Below are 27,707 nucleotides of genomic sequence, written 5' to 3' on the forward strand. Positions count from 1 at the left end.
CGAGTATTAAATATTTTTAAAAAATTATATGGTAATTTTTAGTAATTTGTACATTGATTCAATCATTTTTTTTTTCTGTATTAATTATTCATACGGTTGAAAAAAAAAATAATCACTAGTTTTATTTTATAAATGTGAAAATCTACATAATTATTTATTGTGTAATTATTTATTATATTTTTAAGTCTTTGGTGTTTGTACCAATTTATTATTTCATGATATTTTAATAATCAAACTTACATATTTTTTTTAAATTAATTATCAATTATTTATAACAAATTTTTTAAAAATCAAAATACTTTTGTTTACAAAAATTTTTTTTATAAAATTTTATTACATAAATTTTTTGTATTTTTTTAAAAACTTTTTTTGTTTTTTTTTGTTTTTTTTTTTTTTTTTAATTTACATTTTATTACGAAATAATAAGGATTTAATTTTATAAAAAAAAAGTAATTTTAATTGTATAAACCTTAGTAATTAATTATGAAAATCTTTAATTAGGTCGTGTACTTCTTATATATTAATAATTATAATAATGATAATAATAATAATAATAATAATAATAATAATAATAATAATAATAATATAAATTGTTGATTATTGTAATGGAAGAAAAAATACGAAATCAAAGGCAAGGTACAAGGAAGTTTTTTTTTTTTTTTAATTGAGCATATTTTCGAAGATTTTTAATTGCGAGTTACGTTTAAAAAATTTATTATCATTATAAATAAATAAATATTGTAATGACTGTACTTATAATTATCGTTAAATATTGTAAAATAGTAAAGAAAACTAATACTGAAGTTAACTGACGTCTGAAGATTTTGAATTTTTTCAAAATGATAAATTATAAAAAAAAATTTGCAGTTGTCTGTTAACTTCAGGAGCATAAGAAAAAATATGAGTATATAATTGAGGCACTTGATAATATAAAAATAATTATTTTGTAAACGGGTTAAACAGTAATTTATTAGAGTAATACTGTCTAGATTTTATTGATATGTCAATTTATATCAATAAATTTCCGTGTAAACAAAATTTAATTTTTTTAGAACTGGGAAATTTTGAGAGTTCAAATATTTTATTTTTTAAAACTTGAGAACATAATTTATTTATTTATTTTACTGGTGGTCAAAATTTTAGAAATTTTTAATCTTGACTTTTATATGAACAAATTTTTATATAAAAAAAAAAAATTTAACTTAACACTAGTCAAAATTTGTTCATATAAAAGTCGAAATTTGTCCGCATAAAATTTTAAATCAACTTTTATATTCTTTTAATTTTACTAGTTGATCAAAATTTTAGAAATTTAAAATTTTGATTTTTATATGAACAAATTTTTATGTTTGTATTAAAAAAAAAAAAAATTAACTTTGTACACTAAAGATTAAAATTTGTCCACATAAAATTTAAAATAAATTTTTCTCAAATTTCCAAAGCCGCAATTTAACACCGGACAAAATTCACAAGTTTTATCCGCGAAATACTTAAAAATTTTTTTTCACACGGAAGTGATTCTAAAATAATCTGAAAAACGCGGCTGCTCTTTCTGCTCCAGAATATTAATTACTTCTAGTACTCAAAATATCCCGAGTTCTCTGCCTCAACTTTTTAATGCTCCAATTTTTTAATTTTTTTTTTCACTATCTACTAATTCTATAATAAAAAAATTCCACAAAATATATCATAGTCATTACAATATTTAAACTCAATCCATTGAAGTAGACAAATAAAAATAATTATAAATTAAAACCACCGAAATTGCGACGGTAAAAATAAAAAAACCTCAATTTCAATTTCTATTAAAAAATAAAAAAAATATTATGAATCATGAACCAAAAGTTTTAAACGTCTCGCCTGACACTAGTGTAAACATCACAAAACTATAAATAATAATAAAAAAAGAAAAAAGAAAAAAAAGTTATCGCTATTTTAAACACGAATATTTAATGCGATATGCGAATTAAAAAAAAACCTACTTACAAAATAACGTTTATAAACGTTAAAAAAAAAAGTCATACCTTATACTTGATAATAATTATAATTACTATTATAATTATAATCATAATCAATTGTTCATATAATTATAGTGATAAGAAACGTGTATTACATTATACTATTTAAATTTACACACGTGCAAAGACATTTTTTTTGCTATATATATTTATATCTTTGCTGACTTATTGATTTACTTCCAGTACATATATATATATAAATATACATATATATATATATAACGTCGTGTCTTAAGATAATATAATAATAGTGTATCAATTTAAAAACATTTAGGCACGTTAACGAGGACCGTGACTAAGTTACGATAGTCTAATTGACGCACAAAAGGCACACGTATCGTTAAATCGTGACTGATTATTCATTTTTTGTTTCTTTCTTTAATTATCATTATTGTACTCTGTCTACATTGAACTATATACCATTTTTTTACGTGTAGTCATTTTAATAATATTAATGTACCTGAAAATCGTAACGTTTTTCGCGCCAAGAAATTTAAATAAATTCAAGTAATTTTACTGCTTATAGGTGACTTAGGGGTAAATGGATAGCTGTTTCCGGCTGACATACTACAGAAAAATTTCAAAAATCTGAATCCAATAGAAAATGGTCCAAAAAAAATATATTAATTAATGACGATCTTAAAATTAGCAGACAATTAATTTTTAATTTTTTTTTGTTCATTTTAATGAAAAAAAAAAAAAAAAAACTAAAAATATGCACATGTAGAGAATTGAAAAAATTACAAGTGCAATTTTTTAAAATATTTTTTTTAAATGTATCGTTTTAAAAAAATATCAAAAAATTATTAGATGGCTAATTTTAGCATCATAATTAATGGGGAATTTTAAATAGAAAGAATGATCTAGTTGGTTTTGAACCCAAGCCTCAAAAGCCTAATTTCATTAACAATATAGTTCCCGGCCTGGATAAACCCGAAATCATTTCCGACATTTTTTGCATACAGATGATGGTATGTCAGTTGAAAATCTTATACCATCTCCAGAGCTATTCCTCAAGCAGTCAAATTCCCTGAATTTTTTAATTTCATTGCTTGAAAAACGTTTTAATTTTCAGGCGCACAAACGTTTCGATTTTTAAATACATGAATAATAATAATTAATTAACTAATGATAGAGAACAATTTAAAAATCAGTAAAAAAAAAAATCAGACGGTTATTGAGTAATAAAAAAAAACTGAATAATGAATGACGTTAGCGGTTGATTTAAAAAAGTAAATAGTAAATAAATAAATATGAATTTATTTACATATTATTATTGGATCAGTCGTGATTGAGATACCTCTCTTTCATCCTATCAAGAGCGATCGCTGTCTCAACAAGTATCATCAATCCCTGAAATTTACTATTATGGTGATAGTTATAATTAAAAGGGATTGTAGTGCGATAGTTACTGTTATCATTTACAGCTGAGTCGGGTGGTGTAGGCGGTGGTGTTTCGTTGCCATGACTCAAATTATTGTTTATTGTCTCCATAATAGTGCAAGTACTGCTTTCACTAGCACTGGTGCTGCTGACGCTGCTACTACTGCTCATGCAGTTCTCCGACTCTTGGACTTCCGAGATTGCGGGTAAATGCTGTCGCGGTGCGCTCCAGTACGCCGATTTACTGACCATCATTTCTTCACTAAAAAAAAATAGCAAATGTATAAATTTCTTAACGATATCACGAAATCAGTATTGAGCAATTGAGCATAATAGAAAAAAAAAAAAAAATTATTTATACATGATAAAAAAAAAGTTTTAAGTCAAATAAAAGATAGTTGGCGCCCGGTGTATCAAAAATAATAATCACTCTTATCGCAACTATTACGCAATTGGTTAAAACATTTTTTTTATCTTTAAAGATATAATATTAAGTAATTGTAATTTTAAGTAGTTAATGTTAAAATATAAATTAGGATTATTTTAAAAATAGTTTTAATTCTTACCCTCTTCTTGTGGGATGATTTACTGCCTCGTCGTAATTCAATTCATTCGACGGCTCGACTTTTGTTTCTGAATATTGCGGGTAAACGATAACACTTGACCATTTACGCATTTTTGACGGACGTTCTTCTTCGCTATGACAACTACTTTCGTAATCATTCGGACTGTCTTCTTCACTTCTATAATAAAAAGATTAATAAATTAATTTATGAATATATAATAATTTTTATTTAAATAAGTGTTGAGGTGACAGCTGTCTATCTTGAGGCGACTAATTAATATAATGATTTGAAATAATTTGCCGGAGTTTGTGTAATTTAACGATCGTTATCAGGGAAATAACCATGAGCGAATGTAAAATAATTTAGTTAGCAAAAAATGGTGTTGTTGTTATTATTATTGGTAAGGTAATTGGGGGCATTAAAAAAGCTCACCTGTACATAACGCGATCCTCATAATCACGGCCGTGGCTACGTGGTGTAGAGGCACTGTCAGGCATTGTCGTGTCCCAGTCGCGATTCGCGTTGGGACTCAACCCAGCCGCCTGCTGATGATCATTTCCACCTGGCATCTTTTTGCCGCGACGTGAAATTGTGTACTTGAGAGGATCATGACCCTCACGTCTTATCATTTCCGGAAGAATACGACGCCTGGCATTTATAAACCAGTTACACACCTGTACATAATCATTATTATTATTATTTTAGTTATAAATATATGTCGATCAAATTTATATATTATTATTTTATTTATTTTTTGTAATCACATTTTAACAAATTTTTATTTAACTTTAATTAATTTTATAAGTTTGAATTTATAAAAAAAAAATATTTTAAAAAATTGCACCTGTAGTTTTTTAAATTCTCTACATGTGCATATTTTTAGTTTTTTTTTTTAATTATAATTAATTGAGTTTAATTAATGATACTGAAATTAGCTGACGTGTACTAATTTTTGGATTTTTTTAAAAAATGATAAATTATAAAAATAAAATATTTGAAAAAATTGCACCTGTAGTTTTTTAAATTTTCTACATGTGCATATTTTTATTTTTTTTTATTTGTAATTGATTTATTGAAAAAAAATCCAAAGATTGTTAATTATCTGTTAATTTCAAGATAATATTTTATTAAAACTAAATTTATTTTTTTTTTATTTTTTGGATGAAATCCAGACTTGATACGTTTTAAAAAAAAATTTATAAAGTTAATTTATGATAAAACAAAATTATAATAAGCGCCAGTATTAATTAATTAAATATTTGCATTAAAAAAAAAAAAGAAAAAAATAATTTACCTGAAGATTTGTCAATTTAGCTTCTTGACTAAGATAACTTTTTTCAGTCTCATTTGGGTAAGCATTAAAACGATGCTCAAATAACCATCTCTTTAATATTTTAACAGATTGTTTAGGTAAATTCCCACGACGTTTACGTACTCCATGTGAGTCCGAGGAGTGTAATAATATTCTCTGATTTTTACGACGTAATGACGAGCTCTCGGGATCTATATCCGATCCACTTTGATCGTCATCAGTGCTGCCGGATGATTGAAACCGTCCTCTCGCTGCAACAAATAATAACAGTTGTTTAAAAAAAAAATGACATAATTATTATAGTTGTTGCTGTATATTAAGTAATTAATCATCTGGCTTTTTTTGTATATAGAGATTGCGAATCGGTCTGTCAGTTAGGCAATGGCATGCCAATCGCATTTTATATCAGGTCAACAGAACTGTCGGATCGATAGTTCAAAGCTCCGTATTTTGATTGCAACATTATATATAAATATACATATTAATATATATACATACATATTAGAGTAACGTTTTTTATTTTTATTTTCAATGCTGCTAAAAAGTTTTTAAAAATTTTCAAAGAACGCGGATTAAATTCGGAGTAGATGACACTGTATTTATTCGATCCCTTTGGAGTAAAATTAACTCCGGAGGAAATCACTCATGGAAAAACAAACTCCCGTTGTAAATCTCTTTTTACTCACGAATATTTTCAAGAAGTAGCAAAAGAAAATATGACTCTGAAGTTAGCAAACAAATAAAAATTTTCAAATTTGTTTTTCAGCAAATTTTTGACACGAAAAAAAAAAAACCAAAAATATGCACATGTAGAAAATTTAAAAAACTACAAGTGCATTTTTTCAAATTTTTTTTTTTTTGTATAATTTATCGTTTTGAAAAAAATCCAAAAATTGTGACACGTCAGCTAACTTAAGTTTCATCAATTAAACTTAAAAAACTAATTAATCACAATTAAAAAAAAAAAAAAAAAAAACTAAAAATATGCACATGTAGAAAATTTAAAACACTAGAGGCGCAATTTTTTCAAATGTTTTTTTTTTATGATTTATCGTTTTGAAAAAAAACCAAAAAATTATTAAACATCGGCCAACTTCAAAATTATAAAAAATAACGATTTTTGGATTGAAAACTATAATTCTTTTTTTCACAACCCGAGAATTTTTCAGTTACATAATCTAAGACAAATAGTTTCGCCTAAAAAACGTGTAAACCCGATCATTTTTGTTGAAAATTTGAAAAGTTATTTAAATATGAATCACCAAACAAAGGCAATAAAAAAAACGACTACTCCAATATATAAGTATGATAATGGCAGTATTAACTATGTCTGTAATAAAAATTCTTAGACTATTGGTTCAGCTAAATAAATACGTGAGAAAATATTGCTTGAGGTTAACTATTAAACAAAAATTAATAGTTTTTTTTTTTTATTATTATTTAAAAGTCTTTAAAATTAATATCTATATAAATCTCCTAATGTATTTTATATTACTTACACAGTTAAGTACTCAAAGTACACAATCATTACGACATATTTAAAATTAGACGTTAAGAAAAGTAATTTTTGATATATTTAAAATTAGATGCCTAGATAACATTTTCCAAGAATAAGTAATGTATACATATATATATTTAAATTATAAACTTTGACAATGAAAATTTAAATATAAATTTTAAACTTTCGGTATTTCGGATACAGATGAATAGAATTTGTAATCAAGGTTTGAATAAATTATCGTTTACCTGCTTCATCAAAAATTTACTCAACCATTTATACACCTTCCTAATACTCATATATATGTTTTTCTATTTCTATTCATTTTATTAGTGGAGCAACTAAATAAAGAATATTCTACGCCCTTGTGATCTTTTATTCCTTTCTCAGTACCCGAAATTCTTTATCTCCCGAAAAAAAGAAGAAAAAAAATCTACCATGGGGGAACTTAAAATCTTAAGGACTCTAAGGACCCATATATGTGTAATGCTATATTTATTTTTTCTCCAAATATACTTTCTCTTGATCTACTTAATAAATATACCCGAGTATATTTTTTTCTTCACGAAAATAAAATCATGATCCTGGTTAGCAGATAGTTAAAAATTTTCAATTTTTTGTTTTCAACGACTTGATGTAAAAAAATAAAAAAAATGAAAAAATACACATGTAGAAAATTTAAAAAACTATAGGTGCAATTTTTTTGATTTATCAATTTTTCAAAAATTCAATATTTAATAGACGTCAGATAACTTCAGTATCATTCAAATATAATCCTGAAGTTAGCAAACAATTAAAAATTTTCAAATTTCGTTTTCAATGATTTAATTTGAAAAATTAAAAAAAATAAAAAAATGCACTTGTAGAAAATTTAAAGAACTATAGGTGCATTTTTTTTAATTTATCAATTTTTCGAAAATTCAATATTTAATAGACGTCAGCTAACTTCAGTATCATTAATTAATAAATCATTAATATATTCAAATATTCGCGCGTTGTAAATAATAATCAATTTAAAAAAACCTTAAAGTTGATTAATAAAAATAAAAAAAAAAACTTTTTTTAATGATGGGAATTGCAGCAGATGTAACGGCACGTGTACCGGATATTAAAACTCCATTTTTATTAACTTATTTAATTATTTACAAAATACTGTTATTAAATACCCGATAATTATTTAATAACAATATTTATCTTATTCATAAACTAAATGTTTTTTTTTTTTTATAATAAAATTAAATTACAAGTTGTAAATTTAAAATGTTATGGTGATGGGAATAAAACTATGGATCAATTAAAATGGTAATTTGAATGAAGAAAATATTGCGGAACAGCCGGAACCGGGAGTTCTTGACATTTGACCTGATTAGAAGCCATTTCCTAAAGTTTACGATCTTTAAAAAAAAAAGTATATATATATATATATATATATATATATATATATATATATATATATATATATATATATATATATATATATATGGTTTTATTTATGCGATTGATAAATAAATAATTAAATGTTATCAATTATTGTAAGTGTCGATAGCGATAGTGATAGTGATAGTGACAGAGATAGGGGCGGGGATAAATTTTAATTAAATGGAAAAAGCTTGGAGCTGTAAAATGTATTTTAAATAAAAAAAGTATATGGTGGTGAATAAATTTACATTAGATATTGTCTTTCGTAATACGAAAAAAAAAAAAAAAAAAAATATGACGGAGCCCGGTCTGGATGGTTGGTAAGGTAGCAGAGACCTTGGTTCACATACACGTGGGTCTGTGACGTTTCTCGCGACTTAACTTTTTAGTTTTGTATAATATTTTACTTTTTTATTAATATGCGACTCTATAGACGATGATCGAGGCCAGACTTTCGGGTATCGCTAATAAAAATCCAAATGTCTGACACCTTTTTAATAATTTAATATTTACTCAATTTTGTTTAAAAAAATATACGTACATATATATGTATGTGTATCTGTATATATTTAAGAAGCAATTGATAATTTTTTTAATCTATATTTTACACGTGTACATTGTTATCAGATATAAATATTAGCAACTATCTCCGAAATAAGATATATGATATAAAAAATAAATAAATAAATAAATTTTATTCATAAAAGTATCGAAGATTTAAAAAGTTCGAGAGTTTATCAACTCGGATAACAATTTATCGTCCTGCTATAGACGTCTCTCTAAAACGATCTAGCTAAAAGTCGAAAGTTTTTGGCAACTATCCCAAGTGTCATTACACTCTTTTGAATTTATTTTCATTTTTTTTTTTTTTTTTTTTTTTTTTTTTTTTTTTTTTTTTTTTTTTTAATTCCATGACTCAATATATAATTAAATTTATTCTGAGTGTTTCTTCATATCAGTTCCAAAAAAAAAGTCACCGAAATAACTTTTATTTTTTTTTTAATTAATAAATTATTTTTTTGAATTAAAAAAAAAAAAAAAATTATTTTAAAAAATCTAAATAAATAACATCAAGATATTGTTTTGGGTGTCACGTGTTTCCGGCACGTCTTTCATCACATCTACATACTGTTAGACAGTGGTGTGACAACAGACAGTAGACATCAGTAGACATCAGTAGACATCAGTTGGGTAGACACGAGTGGAGTCAGAATGTGCTGTGTTATAAATACCTGGATGTCCAGCAACAATAATGTCAGTCTTGGGTCGTATTAAGACGAGATTATACTAGACTAGACTCGACTCAAAGCAAAATTAAAATTAATACCGAGACGGAGATAGAAACGGAGACTCATTAGACCCAGACAGTCGTTGGAGCCAGGGGCTGATATTTTTTCCAGGGTGTATGCTAATGCTTCTACGGATAGATAAATATATTTATGAGTATTATATTGCGAGTGGAGGTTCGCAAGCTGTAAGTTTGCTTACTCAGTGACCAACATAGACAGATAATGTCGCAAAGTTAGAACACTGGTAGAAGATAGAGTTAGAAATTACACGGTACCAAAATAAACCCACGTTGCCGCTCGTTGTTCCGTATTTAGTCCGGGATATATGGAGATCAGTGGATAGACGTGTTGTATACTAGTTGCGTCGGCAATAAGTGTTTTAGTATGTACCATTATATATATTACACATATCTAAAACCACACACACACACATATATATATATATATATAAATATATATAATACTGGTTTGGTATCATTACCGACAAAGCTTGACACCTAATACTCCGTAACCGCGGGCTGTCAATTTTAACGATTTGTTCAATGTCATATTTTTTTATTACACCTATTATCACGATTTATGTTTCTAGATTTATCAATTAAAAGGAATTAAAAATATACTTTTTAGAAACTTTGATTTTTTGTTACAATCGTTAGACGTCAGTTTCAAATATAATCGGCCCATTTAACCCCTTCTTAAAAAACGACAGTTGATCAAAATCAATGGGTTTTATTAAAAATAAAAAAAAAATTGTCAATGAAATTTGAACGGCTGATTAGTCAATGAGCAATTTGATTAATTAGTAGCCGGCAGAAAGGAGTTTTAAAAATAAAATATATTAATGAAAATAATAATATGACGGAGACGGTTTTTATGGATGATGCCAGGAAGTTCCTCAAGCATCAGACGGCGCCTGTGTGCGAAAAATTACGTAAGGTCCAGTAACCCTCCGGGGTAATTTTAGTCACTAAGCTAAAGCTGTAAGCTCTTCTAAGCAACTTGCTAGCGCGACCGGGCAAAGCGGCTAAACCACATATACATTCATATATATATATATACATATGCTGACTGACACACAGCTAAATCATCATACTGTAGAATAAGTAACACGTTTGTTGTCTACAGTCGGCATCACAAGCAAAAGCCAGTTACATCCGTCATATTCACGAGTGTCGCGTTTCGACTGACCTAAATGTTGCGTGCGAACTGTCAACGATCAATAATATATATACCACTCATTTATAGACACATATATGTATATGTATATATATAACAGTACAAATAATAATATACATATTTGACAATAAAACTATCCTTCAGCACCTGAATCAACTTGATCACTTTTATCATCTCAGATCGATACCAAATTTAAATTTTAAATAATTTTTTAAATTATAATTCTTTTTTTTTTATCTATCAAGGTAAAGCTCAAATAATCCTATCCCAATGAAGATAAAAAAACTTTTCTCATTTCAAATAAAATTTATTTATTTTTTAATTAATTGTAATAGTAATCTAATCGGCTGTCTATTTCCTGGGCCATTATCGCGTTAAAATATTAAAAAAAAAAAAAGAAAAAAAATTTACTGGTAATATTTAAGCGAGATAAAAAGTAATTAAATGTAAAAAAAATGTGGGAACAAAAATTTTTTCTATTTTTATTGCACAAATGGACGCAACGTCGAATATGTAATGCGGTGCATTTATGTATTCATATGTATATATATATATATATATATGTATACGTTTGTTAAAAGGTAATAAGAGACAAAAGTGACGTTGGGAATGACAGGGCGATAATCGAGCCTCCAGAATTATTATCGTTTACTACTTATCAAACGTAATACAATAAGTGGCGGGAAAATTTTTTTCGCGTGCATATGCACTTAAATACTCAGTAAATGTATTTATATTTACGAGGATAAATATATATGTCAAGTTATAACTCTTTATTATTATTATTATTTATAAAATATCTAACTGTACTTTAAGCTCCTCTTATCTTATTTAAATAATTTGAATTGAATTAGCGCGCGATACTAATTTTTAAAAATCATTTATTTTTATTACAAATATATATGAATAAAAAAACGAGACGGAAGTTAATAACTTCCGTAGTAACCTTGCCAATTCATAGAAAAAGTAAAAATTATTGAATGATCGTACTCGTAATGCAACAATTAAAAATATCTGGCATCGCAACAAGACGTTATATTTTAAAACTATTACACTTTTCAAAGCAACATATCATAATATATATAAATAAGAAAATCACGAGACCATTATATATACCGGCCGTCACAAGACGGACTTATGTCATATTAAAAAAAAACGCAATAATTGGTTAATTATTTTTGAACAATAGATCCGAGATAAAACATTAATTAATTTTAGTAGTTTATTTTATCCAAAGCGTCATTAAGTGGAATGCTGTGTCTTGGAGACATATTATCCATCAAAGACCTCGAGAAAGTAATTGAACTCAGTTGACTTAATAATCGCCGCTTACTCACTACACTGTACTTTATTTTTACAATACAATATGTAATTCACTGTCATAAATATTTGATAATCAATAAGTTATTTTTTAAAAAAATACTTAATCTCTTAAGTAAATTTATTTATTTTAATAAACAATAAAATAAAAGTAACATTTAATCTCGGATTCTGTTCTCATAAAAACTTATTTCTACTCCAAAGTGTTACTGTAATTAATATAAAGATAAAATCTTGTTTAATAACAAAGCCAACAAAGTACAATAAAAAAATCACATATATGTACATATATATGTATATATGTACCAATGAAAACGATTCTACTGACACGTATACACTAACCTCCTTGACATCTGCTTGCGCACGCGGTTAATGTTTTGCATTGAATATAACTCGGATGACATTACAACCTTAAATGTGAATGGATATGCGCTATATACATTAATCATTCGACTATTACTCTTTCTTCTTAATGGACTTGCTCGATAATAATAAATATAAACAACAATAATAGTATAACTTTATCTAAGTAATAACTGATAAAATAATTTTGTAATCTAATAGTTTCATTTGAAATAATTTAATTTACCTATTAAAATCACGAGTTAATTAATATTTCATAAAGTATATGTCTGTAAGTGATAAATTACTTTAATGACAAATGATAAACATGTGCATTGACATACATGTGTCTCTACACATGTACACATTAAACAATATGGGTAAAGAGTTTTTAAAAATCTCAATCAACATGTGTAACTCATGTACGAGTTATAACTTGTCTCTTAAATATATATGTATATGGACATAATGGACAAGTTTTTAAATTTGAATTTTCTCATGCGGCGTCAGTGGCATCACCACGTGGCGGACGTCTGGATTTTGCCGCTGTCGGTTCTCGGTTCACTACGGGGTCTACATCATCGCTCACACGGTTTACACATACGTGACAAATATATATGTATATACATATATATGTGAACGTACACTTGTGTCTCAGAGCTGAGACGTATAAGCGGTGTTATATATATAAGCAATAGAGGAATAGAACGCGGTTTTCACCACGCGGTCACGCGTTTCTCGGATCACATCGCGACTACTCTAAATTCAAACCTTACATCCTTATCGTCTACTTCTATTTCTATATCTATTTAAGCTAAAATAACATCATCTACATTCTTCGTACTTTATTTATATACTTTTTTTTTTATTTTGTTTTGACTTGGACATTTTATTTTTAAACTCTAATTATCAGACAAATTTATCGCAAATGTCACAATGACATTTGTCAAAATAATTATTTATTCAAAAATTTTTATATATAAATATATATTTTTTTTTTGTTGACAATTGAGATTATAAATTCCTGATGACTATCCTGTTTATTTTTTGCGCGGAAGTGACTGCATACAAGCAATCAAAAAAAAAAATTACTTTGGAAGGAATGTTTTTTTTCTAGACGTTCCCTTAGACTTTTTTTTATCCAAATAAAAGATAAAAAAAAGTAAATGTATATGTATTTATATAACTGAAGTGTGAAATATAAAAGATTACACATCTAACGTGACCTCCATGGACAATTAATTATCCGAGGACATGAAAACGTTTATGATTTTCAGTAGAAAAAATAAAAAAAAAAAATGTTACTCAATATGATAAATTATTAAAACTGTTAAATGTATGAAAAAGTATATGATATAGAAATGCCATGGGTGTCGCGGACGAGTAAATAAATTAAACATGGGGACGAGAGTTGTCTAAGTTGCGGTCTCAAGAACCTTCGACTTTGTGCTCATACTCGTTCGATATGAGTGCGAGAGTAAATTCAAGTCAAGTAAAGTCAAGTCGAGTATGAGTATCAGGCAAAATGTATGTACCATTTTTACACGCAGTTTAATAGTTTAGCATTTAAGTCAATGCTCACTGGAGTAAAGTAACTGTCGAATTACGGACAGTTGATTAGTAAACAACATCAGCAAGTATTTTATAATAATATATAATAATATCGGAGGTATTATGTATAAGAGTGTTGCCTAATCCCGTCACACGATCCTATCACCGTCACCATCAACCTCTACATCCATATCCATATCTACAAAAGCGTTTATTTCGTTCCACGGACTTTGTCCGGTATCCAGGAATTATCCAGCTTTTTTATTTGTTATCTAACTTAACTATTTTATTATTACATTCCGTCATCGAACGTAAGATAAAACGCTCCCCATAATGTCCCTAAGAGATAACGCAAATGACAATAATTCTTTTAATTAAATCAGTGAGATATCGAGTTAGCTGACGTTTAATAATTTTTTGAATTTTTTTTTAAAATGATAAATTATTAAAAAAACAATATTTTAAAAAATTGCACTTATAGATTTTTTGATTTTCTACATGTGCATTTTTTTACTTTTTTTTTTTTTTAATTGCTTTGCCGAAAAAAAAATTTGAAAATTGTTAATTGTCTACTAACTTCAAGATCATAAGTTAGCTGACGTTGATAAATTTTTGAATTCATTTTACAAATAATGAATAAAAAAAAAAAAAAATATTTTGAGAAATTGCACATATAGATTTTTGAATTTTCTACATGTGCATTTTTTTATTTTATTTTTTTTGTAATTGATTTGTTTAAAAAAAAAATCCGAACTGTTAATTGCTTTCTAACGTCAGTATGATTAAATCGGTTGAAATTTTTTTTTTCCCACTACCGCGGCTCGAGTGATAGGACACCAGATACCGGCAAATCTTTAGTACATCATATCCAATATCCCATAATAAAAAATTACTCGACTCGTATCGTCTCAACGGGAAATTCGGGATAAAAAAAAGCATCATGACAGCTGCGCGCGGGATGTGCGCACGCGAAAAAGGAAGTTGCTAAATGAGTGGGGGCACACGCACACAGTTTGGCGAGTCGTCAACGTATACCTGCACTTTTTTCCAGACGCCAGTATACATATATATTACAAAAATTACTAAAAAAAAAATTAATAAAAAAGAAAACAGTCATTTGTCAAAAAAATGACAGTCTAAATTTGAAACAAAAAATCTAAATCTATGAGTTAAAAATTCAAATTCAAATTTCTGAAATTAGCCGCCAAAAGTCGCGAGCCATGACAATGACAATTACTAATTATTAATATATAAATATATATATGTATGTATAAAAAATGTTAATTGACATACCTCTTCTCTCCATCGTTAACCTCTGGTCGTCGTTAACAGCTGCAGACGCTAACATCGTGATTGAAGAATAAGAATAAGAATTTAAAAAAACAAAAAAAAAAAAAAATGATTGTGTTCTTGTAAACCTCTTGCGAGAATTGCCAACCGAATTTAGTCCCACCAACACTCTTGTCTTTGCCGTGAATTTACGAAATCGTGACCGTTCTTTGTGTCAGGTAGACAGCAGCTCTCAAGGCCGCTTTCCGGGCCCTCACAACCACTTTTAAAAATCACAAAAAACTATTTTTTATTTATAATTATTATTATTATTATATATATTTATAATAATACTATTATTTAAAAACCCGCGTTAACCTCGAACGCGCGGCCGGTCTCACGTGCTGTCACTTTAAATTCAAACAAAAGTACATTTATTCAAATAATATTTAAATCATAAGTATTATCAACCGGCAATATTCAAATTATTTAAATATTTAAACTCACTGACAGTTTTATAAATTTAAACCAACTTAAATTAATAACTTTGTTCACTTTGACACGGCAACACGCGGGTAAAATGACGGCGTCGTAGCAGTTGATCTGAGTGACGCTGAATTTGACATACCGCACTTTTGTAACTATCAAGTTTCATATATATATATGAGTTAACAAATATATATATGAATAAATTGTTAGATATTTAGATGGTAGTTGTAATTGCTAAGTTTAAATGTAAGGTAAGACTGTGACGCGTAGAGATCCCAACAAAATGAAACAAAGTCTCAATGTCGGGAGGTTGTGCTGATACGAATGCCGAAATGCGACTGAAGCTGAGTGAGGTAGCACGCCGACGCCGGTTGACAGGACAGCTAGACGCTGAATTCACAAGCCCCCTACTCCTTAACAACCGTACTGACAGTAGAGCTTATCCCTACCAATTGGAGCAGCCATTGCCAGTTGGCGGGAAAATTTATCCTATGACAGCTGCCCGGTCGCACTTACACTGAAACTCTGTTTGACCATGTCGCCCCACTCTTCTATGGATAATGGATATGAGTATGGGTAAGGGTAAGTACGAACATTACAAGATAATTACATTGTCTCGTAATGGGTACTTGTAAATGTGATTTTACATTAAGGAACAAAAGCCCTAGACTGACCTGGGTATTGGGGTTCGATAATTTTCACAGATTCAATCCGACCCAGCACCTTAATTTAGAAGCTTAGCTTTGATTCTTGGAAAAATTATCTCAACAAATGGCCCGCATGTGAGAGTATGACGTAGGCCGCTGTAATGGCACGAACTTAAAATTTAAGAACAATCAACTACTTAAGGTGTGAGTATAATTTACAATTTTAAATTTATCGTAATGACAATCGTTCATTTATTTCAAATTAGTTTTTGAATTTTCTTTTCTTTAAATTACACATAGGCATTAATATTTATGGTGTTTATGATAAATATATAGTAGTTATTGTTAAGTATACGTTGGGAAATTTTCATAAGATTATTTGTTAGACGGTACTTTTATTATTTTGTCTAGTAGATCTGTACCTTGAGATTACGGACAACATCTGTCAGTATTATTTAAATAATGGAAATGTATAATGATAATATATATGGTAAGACTAATGTGCAATTACTGACAATGTAGTCGACAATATTACAATGTTGATAATTTGTGGCTATAGACGATCCAAGATCGATAAATTCATTACTGAGAAGACATTTAAATAAAAAGACATTTTCGTCATTACTTTTAAAATTAATAATCACTCGTCGTAATTACCCGAGTAGGATTAACGAAAATTACTATGCGGAAGTTTGAATCTAATTAAAATAAATTATAATTATTGATAATTATTAAAATAATTGATTAGCGATTACCTAATTTGAAATTTAGATTTAGGGAAACTGTTAATAAGGGAGCGATAGACTTTTGACCGTTTCGCAATCGGTTGCGTAACTAAATAGAGATATGCTAAATGGGTAATAACCCCTTCCTTATATTTATTCATACATTGAGAACTAAACACATTTAGCAATGCGTTAAAAAAATATAATATATGGTGACATGTTAAAGAGTACGTTAATATTTAGCCCTTGGGCGAAGCTGCGAGGGTCTGCATTCCCAACTTCCCGGCAGTCTTAAGAATTTTCTTCTCTGTGGGGATCTATCACATGTTTTACGCTAAAAAACATCATATATATATATATGTATATATTTGTCTAAAGAAAAAAGATAAATAAAGAGGAAATCATAAACTTTCTCATCTTCTCTCCTCTCATCTCATCTCAAGTCATCTTATCTATTAATATTTTTTTCTTAACATCAACTGCTGTCTATTTTACTTGAGTAAGATAAAGTCATGTCCGTTTTAATGTCGATTATGTCCTTGTAGTGCACAAAGCCGTAACGTAATTTACACGCAACCCAATACTCGTCTTTGTATACACATATACATATAAATTAATATATAAAAAAAAAAAGTATATACATATGTGTAGATTGAATCGTCTAGTCTCTAGTCTGTCCAACACTAGCATGATCCCGCGTGCGCTGGAAAGTAGCGTTTTATGAATGGAGCAACGCCCACGAAGCGCCGGAAGCCACTTGTTTTCCACGTTAGTCCTCTTATAGTATATATGTATATATATATAGACATAGATATAGATATAAATATATAAGTACCGACAAGAAGCTTTACATCGAATACAAACTAGCTGATCTGTTAATATAAACTCTTTTTACTATCATGATTATTTATATTTTTTAATCTCACGTACAGCACGTTGGCATTAACATATTTTTAGAAAGAATTTTTATTAGTAATAGCTATCATTATTATTATTATTTTATATTGTCTAAGCTCATATCACGTGCGACGTAACTCATGTAACAACGACGACCTGTTCGGTCCTTGATTGTGTATGAAGAAATTGAGGTTACTAAGGTCATAACATCGACATCCGGACGATACATAATAATAATGATAATAATAATATATTTGTGTACGTATAGTACATATAAATAAAAAATAAAGGAGTAAAGAGAAAAAATAATAAAAATAATTCTAGCAAATTCGTTTTATAAATTCAACTACAATCATACCAATTATTTTAATTCGTGTCCTACATAAGTTTATTATTATCGCATCCTCTTACGTTAGTTGTGAGGAAATTTATGTATAATAAATAATAAATAATAAATATATCCATATATATATATGCATATAAGTGTATGGATTCGATGGGGAAAATAGGAATGATAAAAATGTATATATAGAGTGAATGAAATAAAATTGAGTTAATGATTAGAGTTTAAAAATTATAAGGTTGGGTTTATCGTAGGTCGGCAATCGAGTTGACCTTATAAAAAACCTTTGCTTTTAAATGTTTAAACATTAACTATTTATATTTACATTAACATATATATATTTGTATTTATATATATTTAGATGGAACTGTTGTTATCTTAATGACGTAGATTATCATGTTGATACTGTAACAGTTTTACGAAAAAAAAAATTACATTTATATGTATGTATGTATATATATATGTAATAAATTATCTAAGAAATTTTTAAAATTTCATTTTTTTGAGTGCGTACTTATCTGATAGTACAGAATACTCATCAACATCTCCAACGTACGGCAAATATTGTACGTGTGTTATAACTTGTAAGACACACATCACTTGATGCTTCGAATGATGAATATTGAATTTTTTTTAATACACAGGTCATTACTCTTTGATATCGTTTTATCATAACTTATAGCTACATAGCAATTTTTGGACGTCTGTTAATTTAATGTACATATGTTTTTTTTTTTTTATGTACGGAGATAGAGGAGAGGAAGGGGATTAAAGAGAATTTTATAGAAAATTTATGAATGATTTTATTTTTTTTATTTTTGTTTAGATTAAATATGTTGTGATAATAATATGAGGATTCTTATTCGACTCTGATTTGTAGAGGTGGGAAAATATGAAATAGTTTTTTTTTTTTTTTTTTTTTTTTTTTTTTAATTTATTATCTTATCATCACGTTGCTGTCGTGGGATCGTATATTTAATATATTAATTTAGTACAAGACGTAGCAGAAACGTGAGTATCTTGACGATAAGATGATACACTTACCCCTCTGACAAAAAATTTTAGTTTATTATTATTATTATTTTTTTTTTTTTTTTAATATCAATATATGAATGGTTCGATACTATGACTTTTAGTATTTAAAATTTCGTATCATAAATTATGAATAAAAATAATCGGAAAGGGGCAAAATGGGTTATTTGCTAAAAATTTATCTGCACTATTTTTATTTTTTAGCCGGCAAATAATCATTTTTTAATATGGCCTAGTTATTAAATAAAAATACACATTTAGGGGTAAAACGGGCCGCTCGAAAAAAAATTAATTTATTTTCTATGAAAAATTGAATTCCTGGCCTCATTATTTTTCATAAAAATTCAACCCCTTTAAAAAAAAATTTAATTTCCAAAAAAAATCAATCAAATATTTAATTCCCGCCATAAAATTACAAAATTCATTTTTTAAAAATATAAAAATAAATATTGGCATACATGACCTCACGACACAATAAAAGTGAAACTATAATTACCATAGAGAAAAAAATAAAAAAAAATCCCCATAAATAATAGCGAGCGATTATTTAATTATTTTTAATCACTTAAAATAAGAGTGTCATGACCTCATCTGAAAAAATTTTTTCTCGTTATCAGTGGCGTTGAAACGTGACGTCTCAAGTAATAGCCGTTTATGCAACCTACCGTATAGTACCTGAGACAAAGCAACAATTGGTTACAAGAAGGAACAAAAAATAAAGTAAAAGACACAGGTAAATAAATATGACAATAGTATATAATGAGAAAAAGGTATTGAATTAAATGAAATGGCGCCGGTGTCTTGGCATCAGAAATCGTTGAATGTGCATCTATACTACCCAGTGTCTCTAGCCTGCAGGCCTCGTCGTCGTCGTCTAAGTTTAGCATTAAAGCAAAAGCATTCGTTAAGACGAAGACGAATTCAATGTGTGTAAGTCTACATATATATACATATATATGTAATATGCTATGCCGCACCTCTTTCATTTAATTCTTTTTGTATGGTCGGTAACCGCGACCTGCATTACGCACTCGACGAGCACGTACTTACGTTTCGTTGTACTAAAGTACACTACTAAAATACATACATACGTCCGTCCACATAACATACACACATATGTACATATTTATGTACAAAAACAATGTACATGTAGTAACGCAAGATGAAGGAACAAAAATAGTTGCAACCTGCAAACTCTTGCCAATACAATTCATCCAAATGACTCATGTTTGGTCTGCTCGTAAACTAAAAACATTTTTATCTTTCACGCCTTGCCGATTACTTTTTATTATTATTTAAAATTTTTTGAACATATACTCTTACATATGTTAAATAGTACACGGCTGTTTACTACTTGATACCCAACAATAAAGTAAAAACATAAATAAATATTAAAAAAAAAAAAAAAAAAAAACTCGGTATTATTATGGTTAATATTTTTTAGCGAGAGTTTAATTAGTAGGTGAATACTAATTAGGCTTTAGAAAATAATTTCTTTCAACAAATTGTGAGTTGCATATGGGGAGAGTTTGCGTGCTTGTTAGTCCATTCGCGTCAAGTGGTTACACGCTGAGTGTCGAGTATTTTTCTTCACTCTTACCACTTTACTAATGGTAACAAGGACGAAAAAAATTTATCAACAGATTAGTACTGACTCTCAACCAAAGATAAATTATTTATATAGAATTGGTATATTTAACTACGATCCTAAACTAATTATCAATCAAACATTGCCTTTTTACTTTAACTTTAAACTTAGCGCTTGTCAATGAGATCAAAGGTCATTATTTTTTTTGCCAGCACTTTCTAATCATCGGCTATCAAAATGGTTCATTTTTTTTGTATGGCCGTCATAGAACACTTGCAAGAACGCTTGTAACTTTTAATAGACGTAAAATATTAAATAAATTCAATTTTTAAAAAACCGCGGGAATTTCAAATTTTTGTTTTTTTGAATAAAAATTGTTTTTTATTAAAATCATGTATTGGGTATCAAATTGAAGCTCAAGATCGATAAATTTTTACAGCAGAGGTTCAAAAAATGTAAAAAAATTCAGGGTACGTCGGTCATCAAATAGACTAGGGAAGAAATAAAATAAGTAAATATTAAAATTGCATAATTATGAGAACTATAGATACTCCAAATATCCCTCGGATTTTATGACAGTAATAAAAATAATTGTGTGTATAAAAAATAAAAATAAAAAAAAAGTATCTATATTTTGTTTATCTTTTCAACTGTTTTTTATAGCAAATATTTTTTTATGAACTAATATTGTCGTTCGAGTTATCGTAAGTTCTCACAACGTTTACACAATGACAAGCCCAAGTAATATACCATGTATATTTATATTTATATATTTATATATGAGCAAGCTCGACGGGCAAACGAACCCTTATGAGATATCGTCGTCAAGTGTACCTGAACATTTGCGTCAAGATATTTATTTTTATTTGTATATATGTTTATAATGTTAACGGAAACATAAACCCATGGATACTGCATACTAAAAAAAAAAAAAAAAAACATAAATATGCGATATAATTTTTTATTTGTACTAAACCTACTGAAATTTACAGAAATCAGTACAAGTTCACTTAGAGCATAAAAAGTGAAAGCGAGATATTAACACGTTTACACAAAGATAAAAAAATATAAATAAATATATGTAAAACGTTGAAACCTTAAACCGGAAGCAATAATTTTTTTCAGTCTTAATGCTGTAATTTATATAAATGTTTTTTTTAATAAATTAATAATGTCGTATAATTAAAGGCGGATTTTAGTCCCAATAGGCGGGAGGCGGGAAGGGAGCACAGAATATAAAAGTTTGAGTACGAAAGCGACGTCGCGTGTAGAATATTTTTTTGGACGACTAGATAAAACAATCGGGACGGAAATCAAAGGTCATGGCATTCCTGATCGGTCAGGACAATTTTAGCTAACGGCCTGCTCGTCATTCGACGTACTTAAAACTTGCTCTAACACTCACTCAGACTTGAGACAGATTTAAAAAAAAAATATTAAAAAAATATAAAGTGAAGCAAAAATACATGGCGTCAATCAGAAAATAGATCACTTCATCTTACTCGCGTTTATCGCGTTATTTCAGGCATTTAGGTATTAAATTTAGTGATAATGATAATATATATACATATATATTATCTTGCTTGGTTATTATTATTATTATTATTTCTTCTACCTACATCAAACATCTAAACTCATATTTATCGTATTACCATCTGTCAGCGTGTCACTCGTAATATAATTCTACTTATCATTATTATTATTTTTATTTTTATATTTTTATTTATAAAAATAGTAATCTGACTAGTCAATGAAATAATTTAAATAGTTAACTTACCGATCGTTTAACTTGGAGGATTAAATATATATATTTTTATATTTATTTATACACTGAATTATTATTATTTCATTTTATAACCCGTAAGCCGTATAAACGTCAAACAATTTCTGGCTCTGGTTACTTTCTGGTGCCAAATGACAACCAAACGTCTTTTTGACGTTTGTTTTATATTTATATATTTAAAGCGGGAAATTTAAACAGAAAAACATTTGAATTTTTCATTTATTTATGGAGTGATTTAATTTAAAATAAAAAAAAAATGAATTTCAATAATGCCCATTGACTGGCGAGTAATTCAAGCGATTGAAATGTCAGATGTCATAATTTTTATTGCGTAAAAAAATGATTTGTTTTATTTATTTATGAATTTGTTTACTAAATACGAGACAGTATTTGTTGGATTTTTTTATTTGTCAGTAGTGATAATAGTAATTGTAAATTAAAAATGTCTTTCGCGGAGTATGGCTCGAGTATATTTTTTATGGGTAAAATTAAAAAACCATTTGATCAAGGAGATGGATTGTCTAATAATAATAATGACAAGTACTTTGGATGTAAATTGAAAATGATTGATTCTTGTAATGATTTTCGTGCTTGGAGTCCTGACCCTTTTGAAAATTTTAAATATTTTCGTGAAATTACTGAAAATGGCGATGTATGTATTTTTTTATTTTTTAGTACGGTCTCATTTTTTTTATATTGAGCAGCAGTCAAAATTTCTTACATTTTATTTTTTATTAAAATCTGCTTTTTTTTATTTTTGCTAATCTGAAGATTTACTTTAAGTAAGGTCGCACTTTGGTGTAAAAATTTTTCAATTGCAATAATTTGTGAAGCCGTAGTGTAAAGTTAATTAGTATTTAAGTTAATCAACTAATTTTTGATATATTTCATAGTTAAAATCTAAAGACGTACCAGATCTATCAGGAATAAATGTCGTAGTTGATGTTGATACAGAAAAAGAATTAGAATTATTGAGACATGAATTAGCTAAATATAAAGCACTTAAATTAACGCCTGAACAAAAAAAACAATTAGGAGAAATGGTAAGTAAAAAATAATTTTTATTTTATGTTGGGAAGGACAAAAAAAAATTCAATTTTTGAACAAAATGGAGCCTGAAAATATAAAAAAAAAATTATGAAATTTTAAAATTTATTTTTTGAAAAAAAAATATTTGAATTATTTAAGAGTAAAAAAAATTTAATAATAATTTTTTCGTGTCCATTTTGGTACCGCTTAGTCATCCGCGACAAAATAACCGCAGAAAAAAAATTAAAGTTTTTGTTTACATTCACTATTTATTTTAAATTTTACTTTTTCACTCACTTAATTTTTTTATTAAAAAGTGAAACTGCTATTTTATAATCGGATTTGAATATTATTTTTCCCGCCTTTTTTTCCAGATACTTTATTATGAAACCGTCCATATTGCCCAGCCCTTTTTTATAAAATAAATTTACTAAAAAAAAAAAAAATTGTTTCAGAATTTTGGCGAAGCATTTTCCAAAGGCGACTGGAATATCGGTGATTTTATTCTGGGCACATTAGAAAAACTAACAAATTACAAAGAATCGATACTGGGAACAAGCCCAACTAAAATAAAAGAAATAGATAAAAATTTACAATCACCTCGTTCGAAGCCAATTGCACGTAAGAATAAAAAAATAAAAAATATAGAACGTAAAGTGAGCACCGATATTTCCGGTTCTATTCCCAAAGATTCTACTAGCGAGTGCAGCTCCAGTTCTCAAGTAATTTTCTCTATTCAAATTTATACTTTATCATTAAATCTACAAAATCTATTTGTTTATTCAGATCGGACTCGTTGAATGTCAAAGTGATTCGAGTTCTGGATCCAGCCAGAATAATTACAATTACAAAGTAAATAAAATAAAAGCTAATCGTAATCGCCGTAATGTTAATGACAATTATAATTACAAGAGCGATGAAAGTGAAACTGCATCTGTCGATTCAAATAAATCCTACATAATTAAATCCGAATCGATAATTATTTCATTAGAAAATGAACTAAAGGTTTTTAATTAATTATCAATATTTAAATTAATCAATTAAATTTTTTTTTAACTTGAATTTTATTTTTCAGACGAAAGAATCTGAATTAGATGAACTGAAAAGTTTGAATCACGATTTAAAATATTCACTGCAGAATCGCGATGCGCAGATTAAAAATTTGAAAGAAAATTTCACAGTAATTAATTAATTAATTAATTGATTGATTTATTTATTTGTTTGTTTGATGAGTAATTGTGTTTTAGAAAACCCAAATGAATTTACAAAATATAATTGACCAACGTAACAATGAACTGGACCAATGGCGGCAGAAATCAGAGAGCAGTAAAATTTTAATAAATCAAATAAATCGTAAATTAGAAGAAAGGAGGCAAGAATGTTACGTATTGATGCAGGAAATAAATAATTTGAAACAAGATGCTAATTTACAAGCATTGCGCACAGAACGCGATTCTTTGGCTGTTTGTATAAATTAACTTTTTTTATTTAATTTAAATTTGAAATTAATTTTTAAATTACGCGGCTCTAATTTTTTTTTCATTTTAATTAAATTTTATTTGAATCGATACCTCGGTAATTAGATTCTGTAATGAAATTATTTTTAAGTAACCAGTAAATAAATTGAATTATATTTTTTTTTTAATGAAAATTTTAATGAATTTTTTTGGTATCGATTTAAAAAAAAATTCAGGCTAATAAAAAAAAATAATTAATTTTAAATAAATAAAATATATGATTAGATTTTTTTTATTTGATAGAAAAAATTGGAAGAAATAGGAAAACTAGTAAAAGATGCAGGAAATTATGGATCTGGTGTAGAAGGAATGAAAGCGTTGATCCGAGAACGAAATGAATTGATTGAATTGAAACGACATTTCGAGGTTCACTGCAGCGACCAGGAATACGAAATCGATCGGCTTAATAAATTAATAAACCATATCAAGGAAGACCACGAGTCCCAGCGAATTGAAATGTCACGAGTAACTGAAGAGCTGGAGGAAGAGTTGAGGATTAAATCCGATAAAATTTATTACTGTGAAGAGCAAATTAATCATTACAAGAATCACATGATGGAGTTGAAACATGAATTAGAGGAAAGTAATCAGGCTAGAGAAAGAGAGTCGATTGCCGATAGAGATCTTGACAGTACACTGGCCCAGTATTTGAAAAAATCCAGTGAACAAATTGATCAGTTGTCTACTGCACTCCATGGTAATTTTATTTATTTCAGTTAATTAATTAATTAATTAATTTAAATAATTGGGATATGCAGGCGCGGGTAATGATGTTGAGAAAAATAAAATGGAAATAGATTATCTGAAAAAACAGATATCGAAAAGTGTACAGGAAAAATTAGATAATGAAAAAAATTTTTCATCTAAATTGGAGCAGTGCCAGCAGACAATTAAAACTCAGATAAATGAAATTGAAAAATTACGTAAATATAATTGTAAATTAAGTAAAGACGTCCAGCATAACGATAACTTGAAGTATGAGCTCAATGAAATGACTTCCAGGTGAGTGATGAATTTTAAATATTATTTTTTCGCGGTAAAATTTAATTTGAATAAATTTTTTTAGAGTCGCTTCAATGCAGAAGGAACATTCAAATCTGATGAACGAACTGGAACATTTGAAAGAGTGTCTGGAAGCAAAAAACTTAGAAGTCGTTACTCTGGAAGAGGAGAAAGAAAATTTGAAAAGAAGAATCGATTGTATACTCAGGGAGCTAGAGGATAAGAACAATAAGATTAGTGTATTGGAACGCACGAACTTTGATATTCACAAAAAATTATATGACACTGAGAAAAATGTTAAGGCGGTGTCGGATGAATTGCAGTCGATGAAATATGAAGACAAAAAAATATTACAGATTACGATGTTGCAGCGAGATTTGGAAAAAGGTTGCAAGGAAAAACGAAAACTGGAGGATGCGGTCAGCAGTTTACGTAAAGAATATGATTCTTGTTGCAATTTAAATAAACGTCTTAATGATAGTTTAATGAATAAATCGAATCAAATATTAATTATAAAACGAGATATTAAACGGCTGACTAGTGATTTTACTGATAATATTTATTTCGATGGTAGTATTATTAAATTACCAGATAAATTACATGAGAGCTTGAGTATTTTGAAGCAGCACATTGAGGCTGATAACTCCAATGAAAAAGGCTCCACTGATTTAAATGACAATGATTATGATAATTTAAAAGATAAAATAGATAATATTACTAAGACATTTAATCATTCAGATAATGATCAGTCAATAAAATCAATGACAAGCGAAAATAAAGATTTAGCAGCCATGAGTGCCGATCGCGCGATCCTCCAAGAGTTCAAACAAAATTCCGAAGCGGCATTCAAATTATTTAACAAAAATCACACCAGTTGTGTATCAAAAAAATTTGACACACGATTTTTTGACAACGAAAGTGGATTTATAAGCGACGCTAATGATTCATCAGTAAAATCACCCAATGACAATAATTATCATCCATTTGATAGCATTCCAACTTATTTAAATAAAATAAAATCACATTCACCCAAGCATACCGATTTTAATAATGACTTTAAACCCGACAATGATGATCACAAAAATAAACATGATGACAATCGGCACAACGTTTTTTCTAAATACCACAGCGATAAATCACGCCAAAGGTATTTATTACTAATCTATCAAAAAATAATATAAATATTTTTTAATAAACAATTGATAATTTTTTTAGAAATACTCAATTTATGCGGAATTGCTGTGAACGTTCGAATAAAAACTGAAAGTGGCTACCGTCAGTCAAAATAAAAAATTATCTAATAAAAAAAACAAGAAAAATTACAAGTTAAATTATAAAGTAATTTTGTTAATAAAAATAAATTAAAAACCCATTTGAGAGCGCGAGGAATTTTTAAGCCGAGTACTTACCGTCTGAAAACTCGGTCGTCTCGCCAGCGGTGGTATCTAGAGTCAGTCACAGAAATCACGTGGTCGAGTTAAACTCGCGGTAAGTACCGACACCGATGTGACT

At 27.9% G+C, this 27,707-nt stretch overlaps 2 protein-coding genes across 3 annotated transcripts; one reads left to right on the top strand and one right to left on the bottom strand.

Annotated features, from left to right (window-relative positions):
* Window positions 1-515: 515 nt before the first annotated feature.
* Window positions 516-16,472, bottom strand: LOC103569700 (homeobox protein PKNOX2). Of its 2 annotated transcripts, XM_008547160.3 has the most exons (6): window positions 15,168-16,472; window positions 5,262-5,530; window positions 4,400-4,641; window positions 3,968-4,144; window positions 3,431-3,663; window positions 516-3,381 (listed from the first exon to the last, which is right to left on the bottom strand). In XM_008547160.3, the coding sequence occupies exons 1-6, from the start codon at window positions 15,220-15,222 to the stop codon at window positions 3,365-3,367; spliced, it is 993 nt and encodes a 330-aa protein (XP_008545382.1). In that variant the 5' UTR covers window positions 15,223-16,472; the 3' UTR covers window positions 516-3,364. The 2 variants fall into 2 exon arrangements, with proteins under 2 accessions (XP_008545382.1, XP_014296217.1); XM_014440731.2 differs by having other exon boundaries at window positions 516-3,663; window positions 15,168-16,471.
* A 6,617-nt stretch (window positions 16,473-23,089) lies between these two features.
* LOC103569684 (uncharacterized) lies at window positions 23,090-27,568 on the top strand. Its single transcript, XM_008547120.2, has 10 exons — window positions 23,090-23,299; window positions 23,541-23,690; window positions 24,132-24,398; window positions 24,463-24,681; window positions 24,752-24,856; window positions 24,924-25,139; window positions 25,437-25,890; window positions 25,952-26,195; window positions 26,260-27,342; window positions 27,411-27,568. The coding sequence occupies exons 1-10, from the start codon at window positions 23,090-23,092 to the stop codon at window positions 27,457-27,459; spliced, it is 2,997 nt and encodes a 998-aa protein (XP_008545342.2). The 3' UTR covers window positions 27,460-27,568.
* The last annotated feature ends 139 nt before the right edge of the window (window positions 27,569-27,707 follow it).

Source organism: Microplitis demolitor, chromosome 1 (genome assembly GCF_026212275.2).
Source record: "Microplitis demolitor isolate Queensland-Clemson2020A chromosome 1, iyMicDemo2.1a, whole genome shotgun sequence".
Taxonomy (NCBI): Eukaryota; Metazoa; Arthropoda; class Insecta; order Hymenoptera; family Braconidae; genus Microplitis; species Microplitis demolitor.